At 38.2% G+C, this 16,534-nt stretch overlaps 1 protein-coding gene across 9 annotated transcripts in view; it reads right to left on the bottom strand.

Moving 5' to 3' along the window:
• Positions 1-14,505, bottom strand: part of LOC131162340 (28 kDa ribonucleoprotein, chloroplastic) — a 41,797-nt gene extending 27,292 nt beyond the window's left edge. For 4 of the 9 annotated variants that reach the window (XR_009138751.1, XR_009138750.1, XM_058118702.1 and 1 more), the window contains exons 1-4: positions 13,892-14,477; positions 13,314-13,412; positions 12,869-13,156; positions 12,593-12,744 (exon numbers count right to left, since the gene is read on the bottom strand). Coding sequence is in view for 5 of the 9 variants with exons in the window: in XM_058118702.1 (XP_057974685.1) it covers positions 12,634-12,744; positions 12,869-13,156; positions 13,314-13,412; positions 13,892-14,320 (927 nt within the window). In the remaining 4 variants the exon portion in view is untranslated. Of the gene's footprint in view, positions 1-12,408; positions 12,745-12,868; positions 13,157-13,313; positions 13,413-13,891 lie in introns of those variants that run through there. The other 5 variants (XR_009138752.1, XR_009138749.1, XM_058118703.1 and 2 more) reach the window with 5 other exon arrangements.
• Positions 14,506-16,534: the final 2,029 nt, after the last annotated feature.

Genomic DNA, 16,534 nt, shown 5'->3' on the forward strand with positions numbered 1-16,534 from the left:
TCATGCCCCCATGGAAGTTGTATAGCCGATCATACACCAATTATTGTCCCTGAAGCCATGGGTGATGTTGATAATATTGATGATAGATCATCTAAATGTGGCGGGACCAAATTGGCAAAGGGGCAATACCCATTGCTTCTACATCTACATATTTTCCAAGAAAATACTCTTCTAGAATTTTCCATCAAGCTACAAAGAAAAAGGGAGATGACTTGTTACATGACCTACAAACAGCACCCTTCAAACATGTTGACAAGATTTTTAAGATGCTTCAACAGTATATTCTATTATTGATATGCTTGGTGGTGATCCCGCTCCTTTGAAGAAATTTGTAGATGGCTTTGCAGGTTCTATAAAAACTTCATTTCATTTGAAGAACTAACTACAAGGTAATATAACAATTATCTAAATAGTCCATATTTTGAATGTCTACACAAGTTCGGTAAAAGCTTTGCTTTATTTGGAGAGCTAACTGCAAGGCCATATATCCCAAAAGGAGTTAGAGAAACAAAAGGTCGGAAAAGCTCAACAACTGAAGCATGCAAAATCTGTCCTATCATCCACACAAGAACAATATGTCATTCGATCCAAGGCCCTTAAAGCATTAGAAGAGGAGCGATCATCACTCTATATTCAATTAATGAGGAAGTACTAAAAATACAGACCGATCTGGATACCATGAGTACTTCGATTGATAGTGTCACACATGACGTGACTTCTTTACACACGCTTATAGCAGAGTTTGATGCTACCCCCATTGCAACTGAGGAAGACGTGGAGGAGACTAATGAACTTAGAAAAGCTGTGGAAAAACAACTTTTACTCAAACCTTCAAATTGGATGGATTAGAGATTTTTCCCTTATCCTATTTTTCATTGGATGTTTCTTGTTCTATTTGTACTGGAACTTTGGATTTACTATATACCTTCACCATTATGATCATCATGATGCACGTATATTTTTTTTAAAACCTTTTTTTTTTTCGTAGTGACTGACCTTAGGAAAAAAATATTCCTAAGCTGCCTACGTACCACAAGGAAGGATCAAGTCATTACGTAGTTCAAAGTTTTTTCTTTTAAGCCATACACAGTTTAAACTCATGCTGACCAGGAGCATCCATTTGTTAGCCACTTTGGACTTGGTGGAGTGTTTTAGTAGTTTAAACACATACAACACTATTGGCGTTTTTTTTCTTTTGTACTAATTTTAAAGGTGTTACATCAATTTTTCCATGACACAATTGGTGGAACTTTTTTTTTTTCCACTTAGATTTAGTAGTGCTTTAGAATTTTAGCCACGTGCAACACCATTGGTGGGGCCTTTCTTTTGACTTAAATTTTATAGTGCTTTAGCAGTTTAGCCACGTGCAACACCATAGGTGGGGCTTTTTTTTTACTTAGATTTTATTGTGTTTTAGCAGTTTAGTCACATGCAACACCATTGGTGGGGTTTCTTTTTTTTTTTTGACTTAGATTTTGTAGTGCTTTAGCAGTTTAGCCATGTGCAACACCATTGGTAAGATTTTCCCTTTTTATTTTTTTTTTGCCGTAGAAATTTCATCTTCTGTTTTAGTAGTTTAGCCACGTGCAACAGCATTAGTGGGATTTTTTTTTTTTTTTTTTTTTTGAAATGGATTTTTTTTTTTTTTTTTTTTTTTTTTGAAATGGATTTTGTAGTGTTTAAAAATTTTACCATGTGCAAAACCATTGGTGGGGTTTTTTTTTTTTTTTTTTTTTGGCTTTGATTTTGCAGTGTTTTAGCAATTTAACCACATGGAAACCATTGGTGAGACTTTTTTTCGGTTGCCATAGAAATTTCAGCGCGTGTTTCAGCAGCTTAGCCATGTGCAACACCATTTGTGGGACTTTTTTTTTTTTTTTTTGGCTTGGATTTTATAGTGTTTTAGCAATTTAACCCCGTGCAAAACCATTGATGGAATTTTTTTTTTTACGAATTGATAAATGTTGGTCGAAGATCATTTGTTATTCTGAGATTGATTTACTTTGACTCATCAGCTGTGGATTGTCCACCATCTTCTAATGCTAGTGAAGCAGCATCCACTTCATTAGAATTATTTGAGCTTTCAAATTCTTCTATCATAACATGATGACTAGGGAACATGGTCTTGGTGTCTTTCTAATCCTCTGAGATTAGCTGAGGTTGCCTAGTGTGCACAATGGCATGTTTCCTTACTCTAAGTGATCCATTTGTGTTAATCTCCAATAAAAAAAAAACACATCATACGAGATGGAACAAGGCTACGAGCTTCCTGATCATCCTTTTCCACTATATTTGTTGCATCCACTTTTAATTTACTTTTAGAAATCCTTGATGCATTATTTTTAACTCCCAATCGCTCCAAAGCAAACTTACAAGCCTTAGAAGTACCTCTTTTATTTGAGAAAATAATAATGAGTCTTCCAAACACAAAAGGCCTTGCTGACATAGTTATCAAAATCCCAATTCGGATCGTGTGACTCTACAATCCTACGATCCATACTTGCCTACTCGATCCGAATCTTAAGTAGAATCTTAATAAGTAGGATCCCAGTACAATCTTAGGATCTCGATCCTACTTGCGATCCTAGAGATCCTACTTTTGTAATGGAATATGCATTTTTCCTATTTAGGACTTCAAAGAAAAAGGCCCAATATATATTTTTATTGGCCCAAACACTTCTCCTAATGATAGAATTTGGAGTATTTAGTTTTGTAAGGTTGTCCTTGTTGATTCACACGGGATTCCACGTGTCCCATGCTATTAGAGTATAAGCTAGTAATGCATTCAGCTACTAGACTATCGCCATCTAGGGTGAGAACTCCACTACTTTGCCTAGTAGCACGACGCTTAGATTGCTCTCCCACAACCCTGTTTTCACAATTTAGGCTGCCCCCATTTGGCTCACGCTACTACAGGAATTGTTTTTGTTTTCTTTTCCTTTGGCTACTAAAATGTTTCAGTCAGGTTGTCTCTTGATGGGAGCACTCTAGTAGAGTGTCTCTAAAACACATGAAGCATTCCAAGGCCAAGTCCACAAGGCAAAATGTGCCTGCAGTTGAATATGCTAGGACTTCCCTTAAAGTTGTTAAAATGTTGGTTAAGTTCAATAAAGCTGAAAAGGTTACTTATCAAAGGTTTTTGGCATCTGCTAGCTATGATGATGGCGGTGGAGTTGACAAGGATATTATCAAACCCACTATTACAATAAGTTGAATGAAATGAACAAGACATTGGGAGAGATTTTTCCAGTCTAGAAAATTTAGGAATCTCTTCCATCAAATTTGATGCCCTTAAAACAACCTAACATGCTCAAAAGAAGGAATGGAGCTTGAATGAAATGACAAGTATTCTTTTTCAAAGGGAAGAGATGATGAGAAAATGTAAAATCCATGGCATTCACATTGTCATACATGGTTCTACCAATAGGAACAAAAAAATTGTTAAAGAAAGCACGTGCTACTATCACAAGGGAAAAGGGAAATGTTTGAAAGCCCGCACAGGAACTTGGGCCTATAGTAGAGAACTTCACATAAAGATGCAACTTATTTCATAAACCTAGGCACAAAGAAGGCATAACCAAACTCTTGCAAATTTAAGAACTCGTGTGGTAAGAAAGACATCCTCTAGCTATATGTTTTGAGTTGAACATTGTTGACCCTCTTTCTTATAAAGGTAGTTTGATACCGATGCTACAATCTCACGAATTCCCATGCAAGAATTCATAAGCGGGCCGATGCTAAATAAATAAAGTTACTACCATGGGGAATGGAGCTAAAGTAAAGGTGGGAGAGATAGGAGTTGCAAGCTAATTAATTTCTTGTCCTCTTTTGGATTTAAAGAATATTGCTTTGTACCTTCCATAAGGAGGAATTAATTGGAATTTCTCTTTTAGATAGATACTTCTATACTTTTTCTTTCTAGCAATAGGAAAGTTAATTTGAATTATAAATGCACTGTGGTTGGATCTAGTTTTCTTTTTTATGGCTTGTATAAAGTTAAACTAGGTCATGTGTTTCTTATTTATCTTTTTGATTCTAAAAAGAGTAGACTCGATGAAAATTCTTCTACTTTAAGGGTTATTGCATAGATAATCAGAGCATATTTCTAAAAATAAGATGGATATTGATTAGTGAGAGGCATTCTACATGATTGGGATTTATTTGATTTTAGGACTTCTGCTGGTTGTTGATTACATAAAGGGAGAACTCACAAAAAAACCTTGAACCCAACATCAATGCAAAGGGTGCCATGGCCACTTTGTCTCTACATGCACCACATACATCCTTTCAAAATTTAGTTTTCATCTCATATGTTGTTACTACAATCCCTTAATTAGTATAATTTTTGTAACATCTGTTGTGACTCGATTCCCACCAACAAGCACCCGATTCAGATACCAATTGTTGTGACAAGCAACTAGAAACCTGAAACCACTTGTTGATATTCGCATATGCGTAGTGGAAGCACACTCTCACACACTCACAAATCAAATAAATAACTAATACAAGCACTCGATGATGAACTATACGAACCTAGCAATCACTCAACAATGATAATCAATGAAAGCAACAATCAAAACACAAGAATTTACGTGGTTCGGAAATTTGCTTGCGTCCACGAGACCAACAACTTTATTTTCACCATCAATGATGAAGTTTACAAGCTCTGAAGCTTACTTGAAGCTTAATCTATTCTAGGGTTACATAATAATGTTTTTATAACAATCTAATGCGTAGAGAAGACCTATAGTTGATCTAAAACACTTCTGTAGCAATCCTCTGAAGAAAAACCCCTCTGATTAGCCCAATCTACTGATCTCGTATTCAAAAATTCGCAACCTGCGCTGACTGAAACCGTCGACGGTTTGGAGCAGAATAAAACACCTTACAGTTACTGCCTAAAATCGTCGACGGTTACACCCCAAACCGTCGACGGTTTGCCCTCCATGGTTGCACGTTGGTTCTCTCCCTTAGTCCATCGCATCACAGTGCTTTCTCCGGTTTATGCGTTCCACTCAAAATATAAGTCACATCGCCAACAATCTCCACCTTGGCAAATATTCACCACTAAGGAGAAATTTGAAAGCATAATCCCCCGCTGTTCCACCCAAGCCAATAGATTGGAACCCACCTCCCCTCTAATGCCTGGAGACATAAACCAAGTCCAAGTCACGCTTGAACTTGACCTTGGTAACAAGAACTCCACCTAACTAAGCACCCAACTCCTTGAAGGATCCTCTGAACCACAATGCTACCTTGGCAGTCTCAGCCTTTGCCAAGTACTCTGATCCAATTGTAACCAGTGCACCCTAAGACTATACCCTGGACTTCCAACAATTAAGCCTTCCCACAACATACCCCGTTACAAGCATAGTAGTTAAAGGCGCAAGGCGAGCTGAGGCGCAAAGGGCCTTTGAAGCCGAGGCGCGAGGTGCAAGGCGAAGGCGCGCACCTCACGAAGGTGAGGCGCACAATTATTAAAATAGTGTACCTATTTGGGGTAATGGATATATGAACATATGAATATCTAGTAATATTAGAATTTAAAATGCCAAAACATTCAATACCAAAATTGGGAATCTAAGAAATTGCCAAGACGAATGCCGAAAGCGTAAATAATTAAACATAGTTCAACATCCAGAATCCATTTAAAATTTAAGACCCGATATCCTAAATGCAAAAACAATGTATAATATATTTCAGAAAAATGTATGGTAGTCTCATTAGCATACTACATTAATTGAGAGATCCTGCATAATTAAAAAAAGTAGCTAAATTCAAAAAAAAAAAAAAAACAATGTTATATATTAGTCATAAACTTGCATTAAATGAAACTACATAATTAATTACATGTAATTCTAGAAGAAGCAGCGGGCAGCAAAAAAAAAACTGAAGAAGACGAACTGAAGAGGAAGAAGAGCTGCAGAAGAAGAAAAGCTGAAGAAGAAGAAGAAGAAAGAGGAAGAAGAAGAACAAGAGGAAGAAGAGGAAGAGGAAGAAAAGAAGAAGAAGAAGAAGAAGACGAAGACGAAGACGAAGAAGAAGACGAAGACGAAGACGAAGAAGAAGAAGAAGAAGAAGAAGAAGAAGGAGGTTCGAAGGGTCGACGACACACTCACGAAGCTCCTAACGAAATCGCGAAGATGACGTGACGAACTCACGGCCGGTTCGAAGGCTGGCAGACGAACTTGCGAGTGCTCCTGCTGGTTCGAAACGAAGTCGTGAAGGGTCGTGCTTCTTGGAAATGTCTAAGACGAACTCATAGTCCTAGTTCGAAGCTCGAAGACGAGGTCGCGAAGGCTTCTGGCTAGTTCGAAGGCTCATAAACAAACTCACACTGCTGGTTCGAAGGATCGCGAAGGCCCCTGCTGGTTCGAATGTAAGAAGAAGAAGGAGGAGGTTCGAAGGGTCGACGACGCACTCACGAAGCTCCTAACGAAATCGCGAAGATGACGTGACGAACTCACGGCTGGTTCAGAAGACTGGCAGACAAACTTGCGAGTGCTCCTGCTGATTCGAAACGAAGTCGAAAAGGGTCGTGCTTCCTAGAAATGTCAAAGAAGAACTCACAGTCCTAGTTCGAAGCTCGAAGACGAGGTCGTAAAGGCTTCTAGCTAGTTCGAAGGCTCATAAACGAACTCACATTGTTGGTTCGAAGGATCGCAAAGGCCCCTACTGGTTCAAATGTACAAGACTGGGGCTTCGAAGGGCCGAAAGGGGCTAGGGCTCCTGTTCGTTCAAGTCGAATGAGGGCTATGGCTCTAGCTGTGCCTATTTTCTCTTGGTTAAAAGACTAAAAATTTACAAGGCGCGACTCACTGCGCCTCGTCTCGCCTCGCCTCACTCCGCATGGTTTGAAGTGTAAGCCTCTTCACCTCACTACGCCTTGCGCCTAGGCACACCTCAGGCACGCTTTTAACTACTATGGTTGCAAGTCCCCTGTGTAGCCTCCATCTGCGAACTTCACAACTAACAAAACCTTCTGTTGCCCACCAAAGTACCCAACTGCACTGGCGTAGGAAACCTTTGACACGACCCGAACATCACCGTTCGTCCCCGAGTATTGAGCGGTAGACTATTTACTTAGATTCACCAACGGTGTACCAGTGACCGGTTTAACACTAATCATCCTAAACCTCACCAACACCTTATCCCCAAAACCATCCTGAGATAACCACAATCTCCATGTAGTTTTGTCCATACAGTCACCCTAAGATAACACCAATCTCCCCGCAGCTATGTCTACAAAGTCACCTTAAGATAATATCAATCTCCCTATAACTTTAACCTTGCGAATCTCCAACACAAGAATACTCTTGGCAGCACTCAACACTTTCATGTCAACTTCCTTTCTTAACAGAGTCCCCAACTGATTTACCTCAGTCGAAACCTTTCCGACAATCGGCATGTCACTCACATAAAACAACATAATACTTGCCCACTTGCAGCCTATCTCCTTCTCCCCCTCTGAAAGCACCACCAACCCCCACGTCTGATTCTTATTTAGTTGCTCCATCTTCTCCACCATGGCACCTGTCCACCTATCCTTCTTCTGGTCATGCACTGCCTCCTGAAAAGTAGTAGGATCCTTCCTGGTAGTAATGGTTGCATAAGACATCAGATCACACTTAGGTGGTGACGTGATAGTGCCTCTGAACCCATTGTGATCTTGCTGGTCTCCCAAGCTTGAACTCCCTGCATTATGACCAACGTCATCTCTGCCCTGAGTCTAAAACTCCACCCGCATCACAATCTCCTTTCTGCTCCAGTTTATCCTGTGAAACTGCAAGTCTCCTAAGTTAGAACTTCCTACACTCCTACCCAGAGTCTCCAACTTCCCTTACACAACATGCTCATTGTTGCTATTGCAACTTTCTGGCACCCGTTTCTCTTCATCTACCTAAGTACATTGTCCCATGGCTTTAACACTTAAAGTCATATCTCCACCAATTGCCACTCTGTTTTCCATTGGATCACCCCACTTGAACCCATCTTTTTTATATACCAGAAAGATGCACCGTCTAGACATCACACCAAGCCTAGATCCTACCTCACTAGAAACGTGCATAGTTGGACCTCCAAAGTCTATCACATTACCAGTTTAAGTCTCTCCTACAACTCTCCAATCTAGTGATACCTTTGGTGATTGATTAACCAAGAAACACGCCATACTCGCTGACTTCACCAAGAAGTCCCTTGCAAGCCCTGCAAACACCATGCCTTGCTCACAAAACTCCTTGAACATCAGCATACTCAACACCAATATCTAACCTGAGGAACTCTCTCCCAGTCTGGTACTCCACCTCAACCATAAGTTACACCTGGGAAACAACTCCAACTTGTGCCGCATAAGATACCCCCAAACCTTTCATGATAACCTCACGAAATACCCATGTCCAACCCGTGATGCTGTCCTCACCGGTCCCCAAACATCCACAACCATGTAGTTAAGAATACCCACCGTTTTGTGTGGTTGCATTACACAAAATGGTATTACCTGGCTCAGAACTCTCAGTTGCAGCTCCACTTATAACTGTATTACCCAGCAGTTTATAAAGATTCCCTGCTATCCCCTATCCCTTCATCACCATCAATACTCCGTCACACACCATCATCATCCCGCCTTCAGACTTGTAACTATACCCGTTACAATACAAAGCACCCAATGATATCACGTTCTCCCATGGATTGGCTACATGCCTGACCATAGTTTTAAATAAAGGACGTAACCGTTACATAACACTGTTATGTAAAGGTTTTTTGGGTTACCGATACCGTTACAAACCATGAAATCGGTGGGAAGAAAAATCACGGTCGTAGCGGCCGTTACAGATCGCGACCATTTACGTAAAGGCCACTATGGCCATTACGTAACCGCTACAGGACTGTTACACCAAAAAATTATTTTATTATTTACTTTTTCTTCTCACTTTTTCCCTCTCTTTCATATATCATTCTCAATATACAAAGTGGCAAGAGGGGGAAAAGATTATAAAGAGGATAACAATGATACAAAATTTACTATTTCTTTAAATACTCACAATATAGATGCATTAATTAACAATTTGAAAAAACTAACTTGTTAGGAAAATATTTTATTTTGATAATATTAGTAATGTGATATTTATGTTTTATATTTTTCAACTTCAACCCTTTTTCCTTTGTAGCTATTTTATATTTGTATTATTCGTATGTCTTCTGTGTCTAATAGATTAACGAAGTGTCCAATGTATTTTGTTTTATTAATTAATTTAACACACATAAGAATTTATCACAGATAAGAACAATGAGAAGTATAAATACGCGCACACACGTAATTTTTCTATCAATGGTGGTTTAAAACAAATATAAACTTGTTGCCCTTACCAAATGACTTAGTTACTCGAACTAAAGGATCCAAAATACACTAAAACTCTTTCTAAGAAGGGTTAAAAGTTTAAAACATGTCAGTTCGCTAATATGCACAGGGTTGTGCATGCTTCAAAAAAATTCACGGTCGTTACACCCGCTTCCCGTTATGTAACATCCGCTACTAACGCTTCCCATTACACCCGGCCGTTACCATTACGTTATGCTACCCGCTACCACGATTTAAAACCATGTGCCTTACCCCATTCAACGTCCTTACCACACCATCATACATCTTGATCCTAACATCCCCCATTTCGACAACATGCAGACCGCACCGTTTCCCATTAGAACGAAACCAGGACTCACCAATCTGTAAGTGGTGAATCAGGCTTTGTTGGCCGTCATGTGAAAAGAACATCCTTAGTCTAGGATCCAAGAACCCATGAGGCATTTTGAACCTGATGAAACAGAAAGCATCTCACAATCACTGATCCCTGAGTCCCCTTCTTCTGCTACATTCGCAGATTTTAACAAACCATCTTGAGATTTTGCTTTCCCTTTCTCCCACTCCGGACATTCCAATTTTATGTGCCCCAGTTTCCCGCACTTAAAATAGCGAACATCTTTCCTCCTCTTGGACTAAGTTTTATTACCACTCAATCCACTCCAGGATTTGTCTCTCCCACAATTCTAATTACCGTTCACCACAAGTCCTTCACCATGTGAACCCTCATTGCTGGCCTTCTTCCTTTGATGGAACCCCAGCAATGCACTCATGATGTCCTCCAACTCCAGGATTTCTTTCTCCCAAGTCAGCGTCATAACCAGATTCTCCTACGTAGGCGACGTAGGTAGGGAATTCAGCAGCATCAACGCTTTGTCCTCTTCCTCGAACTTCACATCAACTCGCTCCAGATCACTAATGATCTAATTAAATGTGTTGATGTGTTGAGTCAAGTTTGAACTCTCTGCCATCTCAAGCCAATAAAGTTTTTGCTTCAGATATAGCTTGTTCATCAATGACTTGGACATGCACCGACGCTCCAATTTCAACCAAAATGTTGTCAGCGAGTCCTCATCCATAACATGATACAACACGTCATCGGCCATACATAATTTGATAGTGGAAACAACTTTCGCTTCTAGGCTCTAGCTCCTTCCAACTTGCGTCATCCATGCTTTTCCAACTTCTTTCCGTATAGACCCTTCACCATCTCTTACTGCACCAGCAAGTCCTTCATCCACGGGAGTATGCATCCATGTAATCAACAAGAGCTAATCTGCTTCGGTGTTTTGACTTGGCATCCCATGGCTGCCAAGGCTATAATTGTTCAACAATTTGCCTACATCCACGGGAGCAGCAACTTTGTTTTCACTATCAATGATGAAGCTTACAAGCTCTGAAGCTTACTTGAAGCTTAATCTATTATAGGGTTACGTAATAATGTTTATATAACAATATAATGCATATAGAAGACCTATAGTTGATCTAAAACACTTCTGTAGCAATGCCCCGAAAAAAATCCCTATGATTAGTTCAATCTATTGATCTCGTATTCAAAAATCTGTAACCTACGCCAACAAAACCCGTCGAGGGTTTGACCAAACCATCGACAATTTAGAGAAGAATAAAACACCTTACAGCTACTGCCTAAAACCGTCGACAGTTTGCCCTCCATGGCTGCACCTTACTTCCCTCCCTTGGTACCTCGCGTCACGGTGCTTTCTCTGATACAGGTGTTCAACTCAGAATATAAGCCACATCCCCAACAACATCCTTATTATATATAGCTTGGTCCCCTTAGATTATCTTTCTAGCTCTAGCCACTACTACTAACAATATCACTAGCACCACCAATACCACCAATGAGACACTTTTTTTTTCCTTTTCCTTTTTTGTTTTTGGTTAAATCTCATCAATTTTTAAATTTAATTTTTACACCTTAAACCCCATAGTCGATTTTCTCATAAACTAAAGCTCTTCCATCAAAATGGCAATACACGTGTATATATGGGTCCCTCAATGTTTCAAAACCACATCAAACCCAATAGGAGTCTCCATGTGTCCCCAAGCTCTAAGGCATAGGCATTATATAATCCAATCTGGCACAAAACCAAAACGTAATGACCATTTAATCTCTATATCAGGGAACCTAAGAAGTTTTTCTCAGATCCTAGTTATTGTAAGCACGTCTTAAAGTTCACCAAATTGTCAAAATTTTCAGTTTCTACGTACCACCACCCTCAAAATCATAATGTGGTCATTTTCTACCTTACAAATGTGGTCATTTGAATTTCCAATAATCATCCAAAATTTACCAAAATTTCAACAAAATTAGTTGAAATGCGGATCATGGAATAAATTTCCTAGAAATTGGAATTTGAGATTGAAAACCCATCTAGAAATTTCTCTCTAGATAACTCTTCTTCTTTTATAGAAAATAATGATCATTACAAGAACGATATGAATGATAACTCTCAAATTTTTGAAATTTCACGCTACATTTTATTCAATCCTTTATGCATAAATTAATTGTATTTGCATTATAACTAATAGTAAAATGACTCATGATTTCATTTATATTAATTGAACATGTTTAATATTCTTAAGGCTTGATATACATTGTTGGCCCACAACCTAACTACTTAAGCTTTCAGGTAAAGAGATAATCTAACAAATATGCTATTGTATTATAGTTATTGCACCTTATACACTATATACTTATCATTAATGCATTATATTTAGAATATTTGTATCTTAAATCTTGCACTATTATGTCTAGGAATAGTTTCCAAAGTTTGGCAAAAAAAAAAAATGTCATGCTTCTACATCAAAATATTTTTCCATACTTTTGAATTGAAATTTTAGTTCAAATCGAATATTAAAACCTTAATTGTAAGTAAGTGGATTTACTAAGGTTGTTATTGTTAAGCTTTAATTTTAGCAAAAACAAGGACATGCAAAAACTTGTCATAGGAAGGGACATGCAAAAATTTCAACAAACCTATTATAAGAAAACTATGTAATGATATGTAAGAACTTCAAATAGCCTGTTGTAGTAAATCTTGGAAACAATGGTGTAGATTGACACCAAAACTTTGCATGTCCCCTTAAAGTACAATTACATTACTAAATAGGAAAAATGTAGATTCATAATCTATAAATGTACATACTTTCTAATTAGCAATATGAAGTGTAACTGTCTTCACCTACTTCATAATGAAAAGTACCTCACTTTACCAAAAATTTTATTTTAGACATCATCAGCTTCGGCTTGGTGCTCAGCAGCAGGGTTCAGACTCAGATGATTTATCTTCAGCTTGGACACTCACTTTTGATTTCTTTGAAAATCTTCTACTATGTGCCACTCTAATTGGTCTCCCCATAAAATCCTGCAGGATAACATTCGTTCTTTAGAGCAAACAAGCAGATAATCCAGCAAGTATTTGAAAAGCATGCTTACAGCCAGATCAACAACTCAAGTAATGCGACATGAATACAAAAACTCAACAGTACCTTCCCTTCAAAAGCAGCAAGGGCTGCCTCAGCCGTTGCCTTAGAACTAAAGGAAACAAATCCATAACCAGAACACCTCCCTGGATTACCATGAAACACAACTTCCGCAGAAACAATATTATCCTTCCCTGAATCAAAGAACTCCCTAAGATCTTTACCTCTTGCCTCATATGGCAAATTTGCTACAAACAAATCATGTCTTGAAATAGGCTTTGGTGGCACAGAAGGGGGAGGTTTCTTCTTTTGGGGCTTAGCATAATTAACCTTCAAAGCACGCCCGTCTACATCCTACAAAGTAAATAATAATAATAATAATAATAATTTTTTCTATGGTCTTGAATATGCCTTTTCTTCACTAAATTTTTTCAATTGCCCGATGAAGGAAGATAACTTCATAGGGATATAAAATAGATCTCATGAAATAAATTAAAACCCAGATGCTTACATACGATTCAAGATTAATGAGAGCTGCAAGAGCCTCATCCGCTGAACCCATTGTGATGAAGGCCAAACCCCTGTTTCTGGTTTTATTATACATTGAAAGCTTAGCAGCACAGCAAAACAACCAAATAAGATAAAATAAAATAAAACATATCAGAAAAATAAAAAATGAACACCGTGCTTGGAAAAATATTTAAATTGACTGAATTCAATTCAATTCATTTAAAAATCAATGCTACTTGAAAATCAGAATGGATAGAATTATAATTTATAAGTGAATCTCTTGCTTGGTCTTGCAAATGAAGAAAGATTTTGTTTAAACATTTAGCCTATTATACTAAAAATAGAATTTAAACTGGGGTTTATTTTCAATTCTCACATTTTCTCATCAACCATTTCTTCTCACAAAATGAACCTTTTATATAAACTATGATGTTAGCTCACAGTATTTCTTTGTACTTCAAGCACCCAATTTAATTAAAAACAAGAATTATAAATGAGTCAATTTGCAAATCCTTCCACTCCAAGCAATGCTGAAAAGAAAAATGATCATATAGCTAAGAGGGCAGGGAAAACTCAAACCTCTACGTCAAGGACAGTCCCGTGCTTCTCGAACAATGCACGGATGTCCTCGGGAGTACTGGTCCAAGGAATGTTCGCAGCACATAGTCTCGTTCGAGAAATTTCTTCAGGCTCCGATTCAACCACCGGGTTTAACGCCTCATGGTTTTCAACAGTAACGGCTGAGGAAGCTGAAGAAGAAGAAGAGGGAACAGGGGATCGTGTTGAAGACGAGATGCGCAAGACAAAGAGGCCAGTTCTTCTTCTTGTTTCAATAGCACAGGTATGCGAGACTGAGAAAGAAGACATTGAAAAGGTAGAGCAGGAGAGAAATGAAGCTTTGAGATCAGTAGACTGCGGAGGTTTCTTGGAAGAGAGAGTAGCAGTAGATTGCTGCTTGGCGGAGACGGAAGTAGCCGACGGAAAGTAGAGTAAACGAAGTAGTGCCATCCCCAGCAGGGTACCGTTCTTTCCCTGCCCTTCTCAGTGTCTCCTCTCTCGATTTCGAACAGCGAAAAGAGTCTTGCCAGATTTCAGAGTTTTGGAGTCCGGCTGCGGGTTGGATAAGGCAGACCAGTAGATATTCTTTCCCCCCCGGAGGCAATCCGATTACAATTCTATAGAAAATTTGTCCCTGTTTAAGAGTTCGAATCATAAATTTAAATTTGAAAATTTACACAATTTTTAATTCAATTTATATTACATTTTATTCAAATTTAATATAATCTAAATTCAAATCAACATGGAGTCATGTATTTTAAAATGTACCTATAATTCTACATCTTTAAATAAAAAATAAAACAAGGAAAGTTTAAACAATTACGCCCAGATCACTCTAAAAATAAGGAAAGTTTAAACAATTGGCAAGTAAAAGGACATAAACATCAAAAATTGAAAGTAAATATCTTTAAATTTAAGGGATGACTAAGAGTCCGCTTTAGGGACGTGCTATTACGTCTGAATAACTGGCCGAGTCAGGCTTGACAGACAACCCTTGAGCAATCTTGAAAAATAGATGAACAATTATATGTAAAACAGTTTTTTTGATGCACAAGATCGAACAAAGTCGCAAGTGCAGAGCATACTTATGAGTATAAAAAATGAGGAAGTATTCACAAAAGCTTTATAAATATTTCTGATAAATTTTTACATGAGGGAAAGGACTTACAGAAGTTGAGAGGGATGGAAGAAGAGAGAAGTTGAGTGGAGCTCAAAGACTCAGGCTTTCTCTAAGAGAAATTAAACCCTCAACTTGGTGCCCTTGCAACTGAAAACTAAACTTCTAATTTATAGGCATACTGGCTCAAACTTGAAACATTTTGGAGTCCGGGAAAGATAGTGCGGGTGCTCATTGGGCCCCATTGACCACTATGATTTCACAGATTCCTTACAGGACACGCGAGCCAACGCAAGAAAACAAAATAAAGATGACAGCACATAGACGGCTGCATTTGTGTGGGAACCCACCACCTTATAAAAGAAAACACAGCCCTGGCCCAAAATAGTGGACAGGTGTAAAACACTTAAACCTTTTACCCTCATAATTTATAAAGCTGGGCCAAATGGCGAACAACTGTAAAATTCTTGATAAATTCTTTGCGAACCTGACAGGATGGCTTGTCGATGCTTGTTCAAGCTTGAATTTTGATAAGATGCCAAAGAGGTCTTGTCAAATAGTTTACTTCGAGGAGGTTTCCTTGGGGTCTTGAATAAAGTTATACCAGGCATCAATGTCTGACCCAAGAAGCTTGAATTTTGGACCGGATGGTGATTCGGGTTCGGACCTTGAGTCATTCGAGTTGAGTAGGGAGATAATCTTGAGTAATTTTGATTTTGTTGAAAATTTTGATTTTCTTGATGATACTGTTGACGTAGCATCATCATCTTCAACAACTTTCTCTTTCTTCTTTTGAACTGGTTGATAAGGAATTTCTGAGTAGCATGATTTTGAGAGCCATGCAAGAACTTTTCCTTCAGGCATGGTGAATTTATCCCACCATCTGATTTTGTAAATTCTTCGTAAAGTTTTGGTGTGACCAAATGAACTGTTTTTGGGAGAGACTAGAACATAGTCCCAGCAGAAGATCCATGTAATCATAAAAAATGAACAAAAGAAAAGCATGTGAGAGGTTTTTCAGAATGCCCTTTTGAATAATTTGGGGGTAATTTAAAATTCTTTTTAAATAATTCAAAATCATTTTGAATAGATTTTGGAAAAATTCCGACTTCAGGACCAAAATAAGAAAACCATGTGAGAAACCATTTTGGAAAGTGCTTAATGATTTTTTGGTCAAAGTGCAAAAACCATGAATGAGTAAAATTTCTAACAAAGAGGACAAAGAACCAAGCATTTTGATAATCTTGATAGTCATAAGATTGAGGGATATAAAATCCTTTGAATTCTTTTGATGAACGAGGAAGTTGTCCCCATTCAGAGGGAGAAATGACCTTAAAAATTTTTATTTTTGAGAAATTAATTTTTTGAGGTTCTTGAATGTCAAAAGTATGATCAATGATGATAGAATTTGTTTCAAGAAGGATTAATTTGTAAAATCTTCAGTCTTTGAGGATGTCAGGTGTATTAAAATGACATCCTTTGAAGAAAAACTTTTTAATGACTTCAAAGGGTTGGGAGGCTTCCCATTCTGGTTCAACTGGGAATAA

Source organism: Malania oleifera, chromosome 8 (genome assembly GCF_029873635.1).
Source record: "Malania oleifera isolate guangnan ecotype guangnan chromosome 8, ASM2987363v1, whole genome shotgun sequence".
Classification (NCBI taxonomy): domain Eukaryota; kingdom Viridiplantae; phylum Streptophyta; class Magnoliopsida; order Santalales; family Ximeniaceae; genus Malania; species Malania oleifera.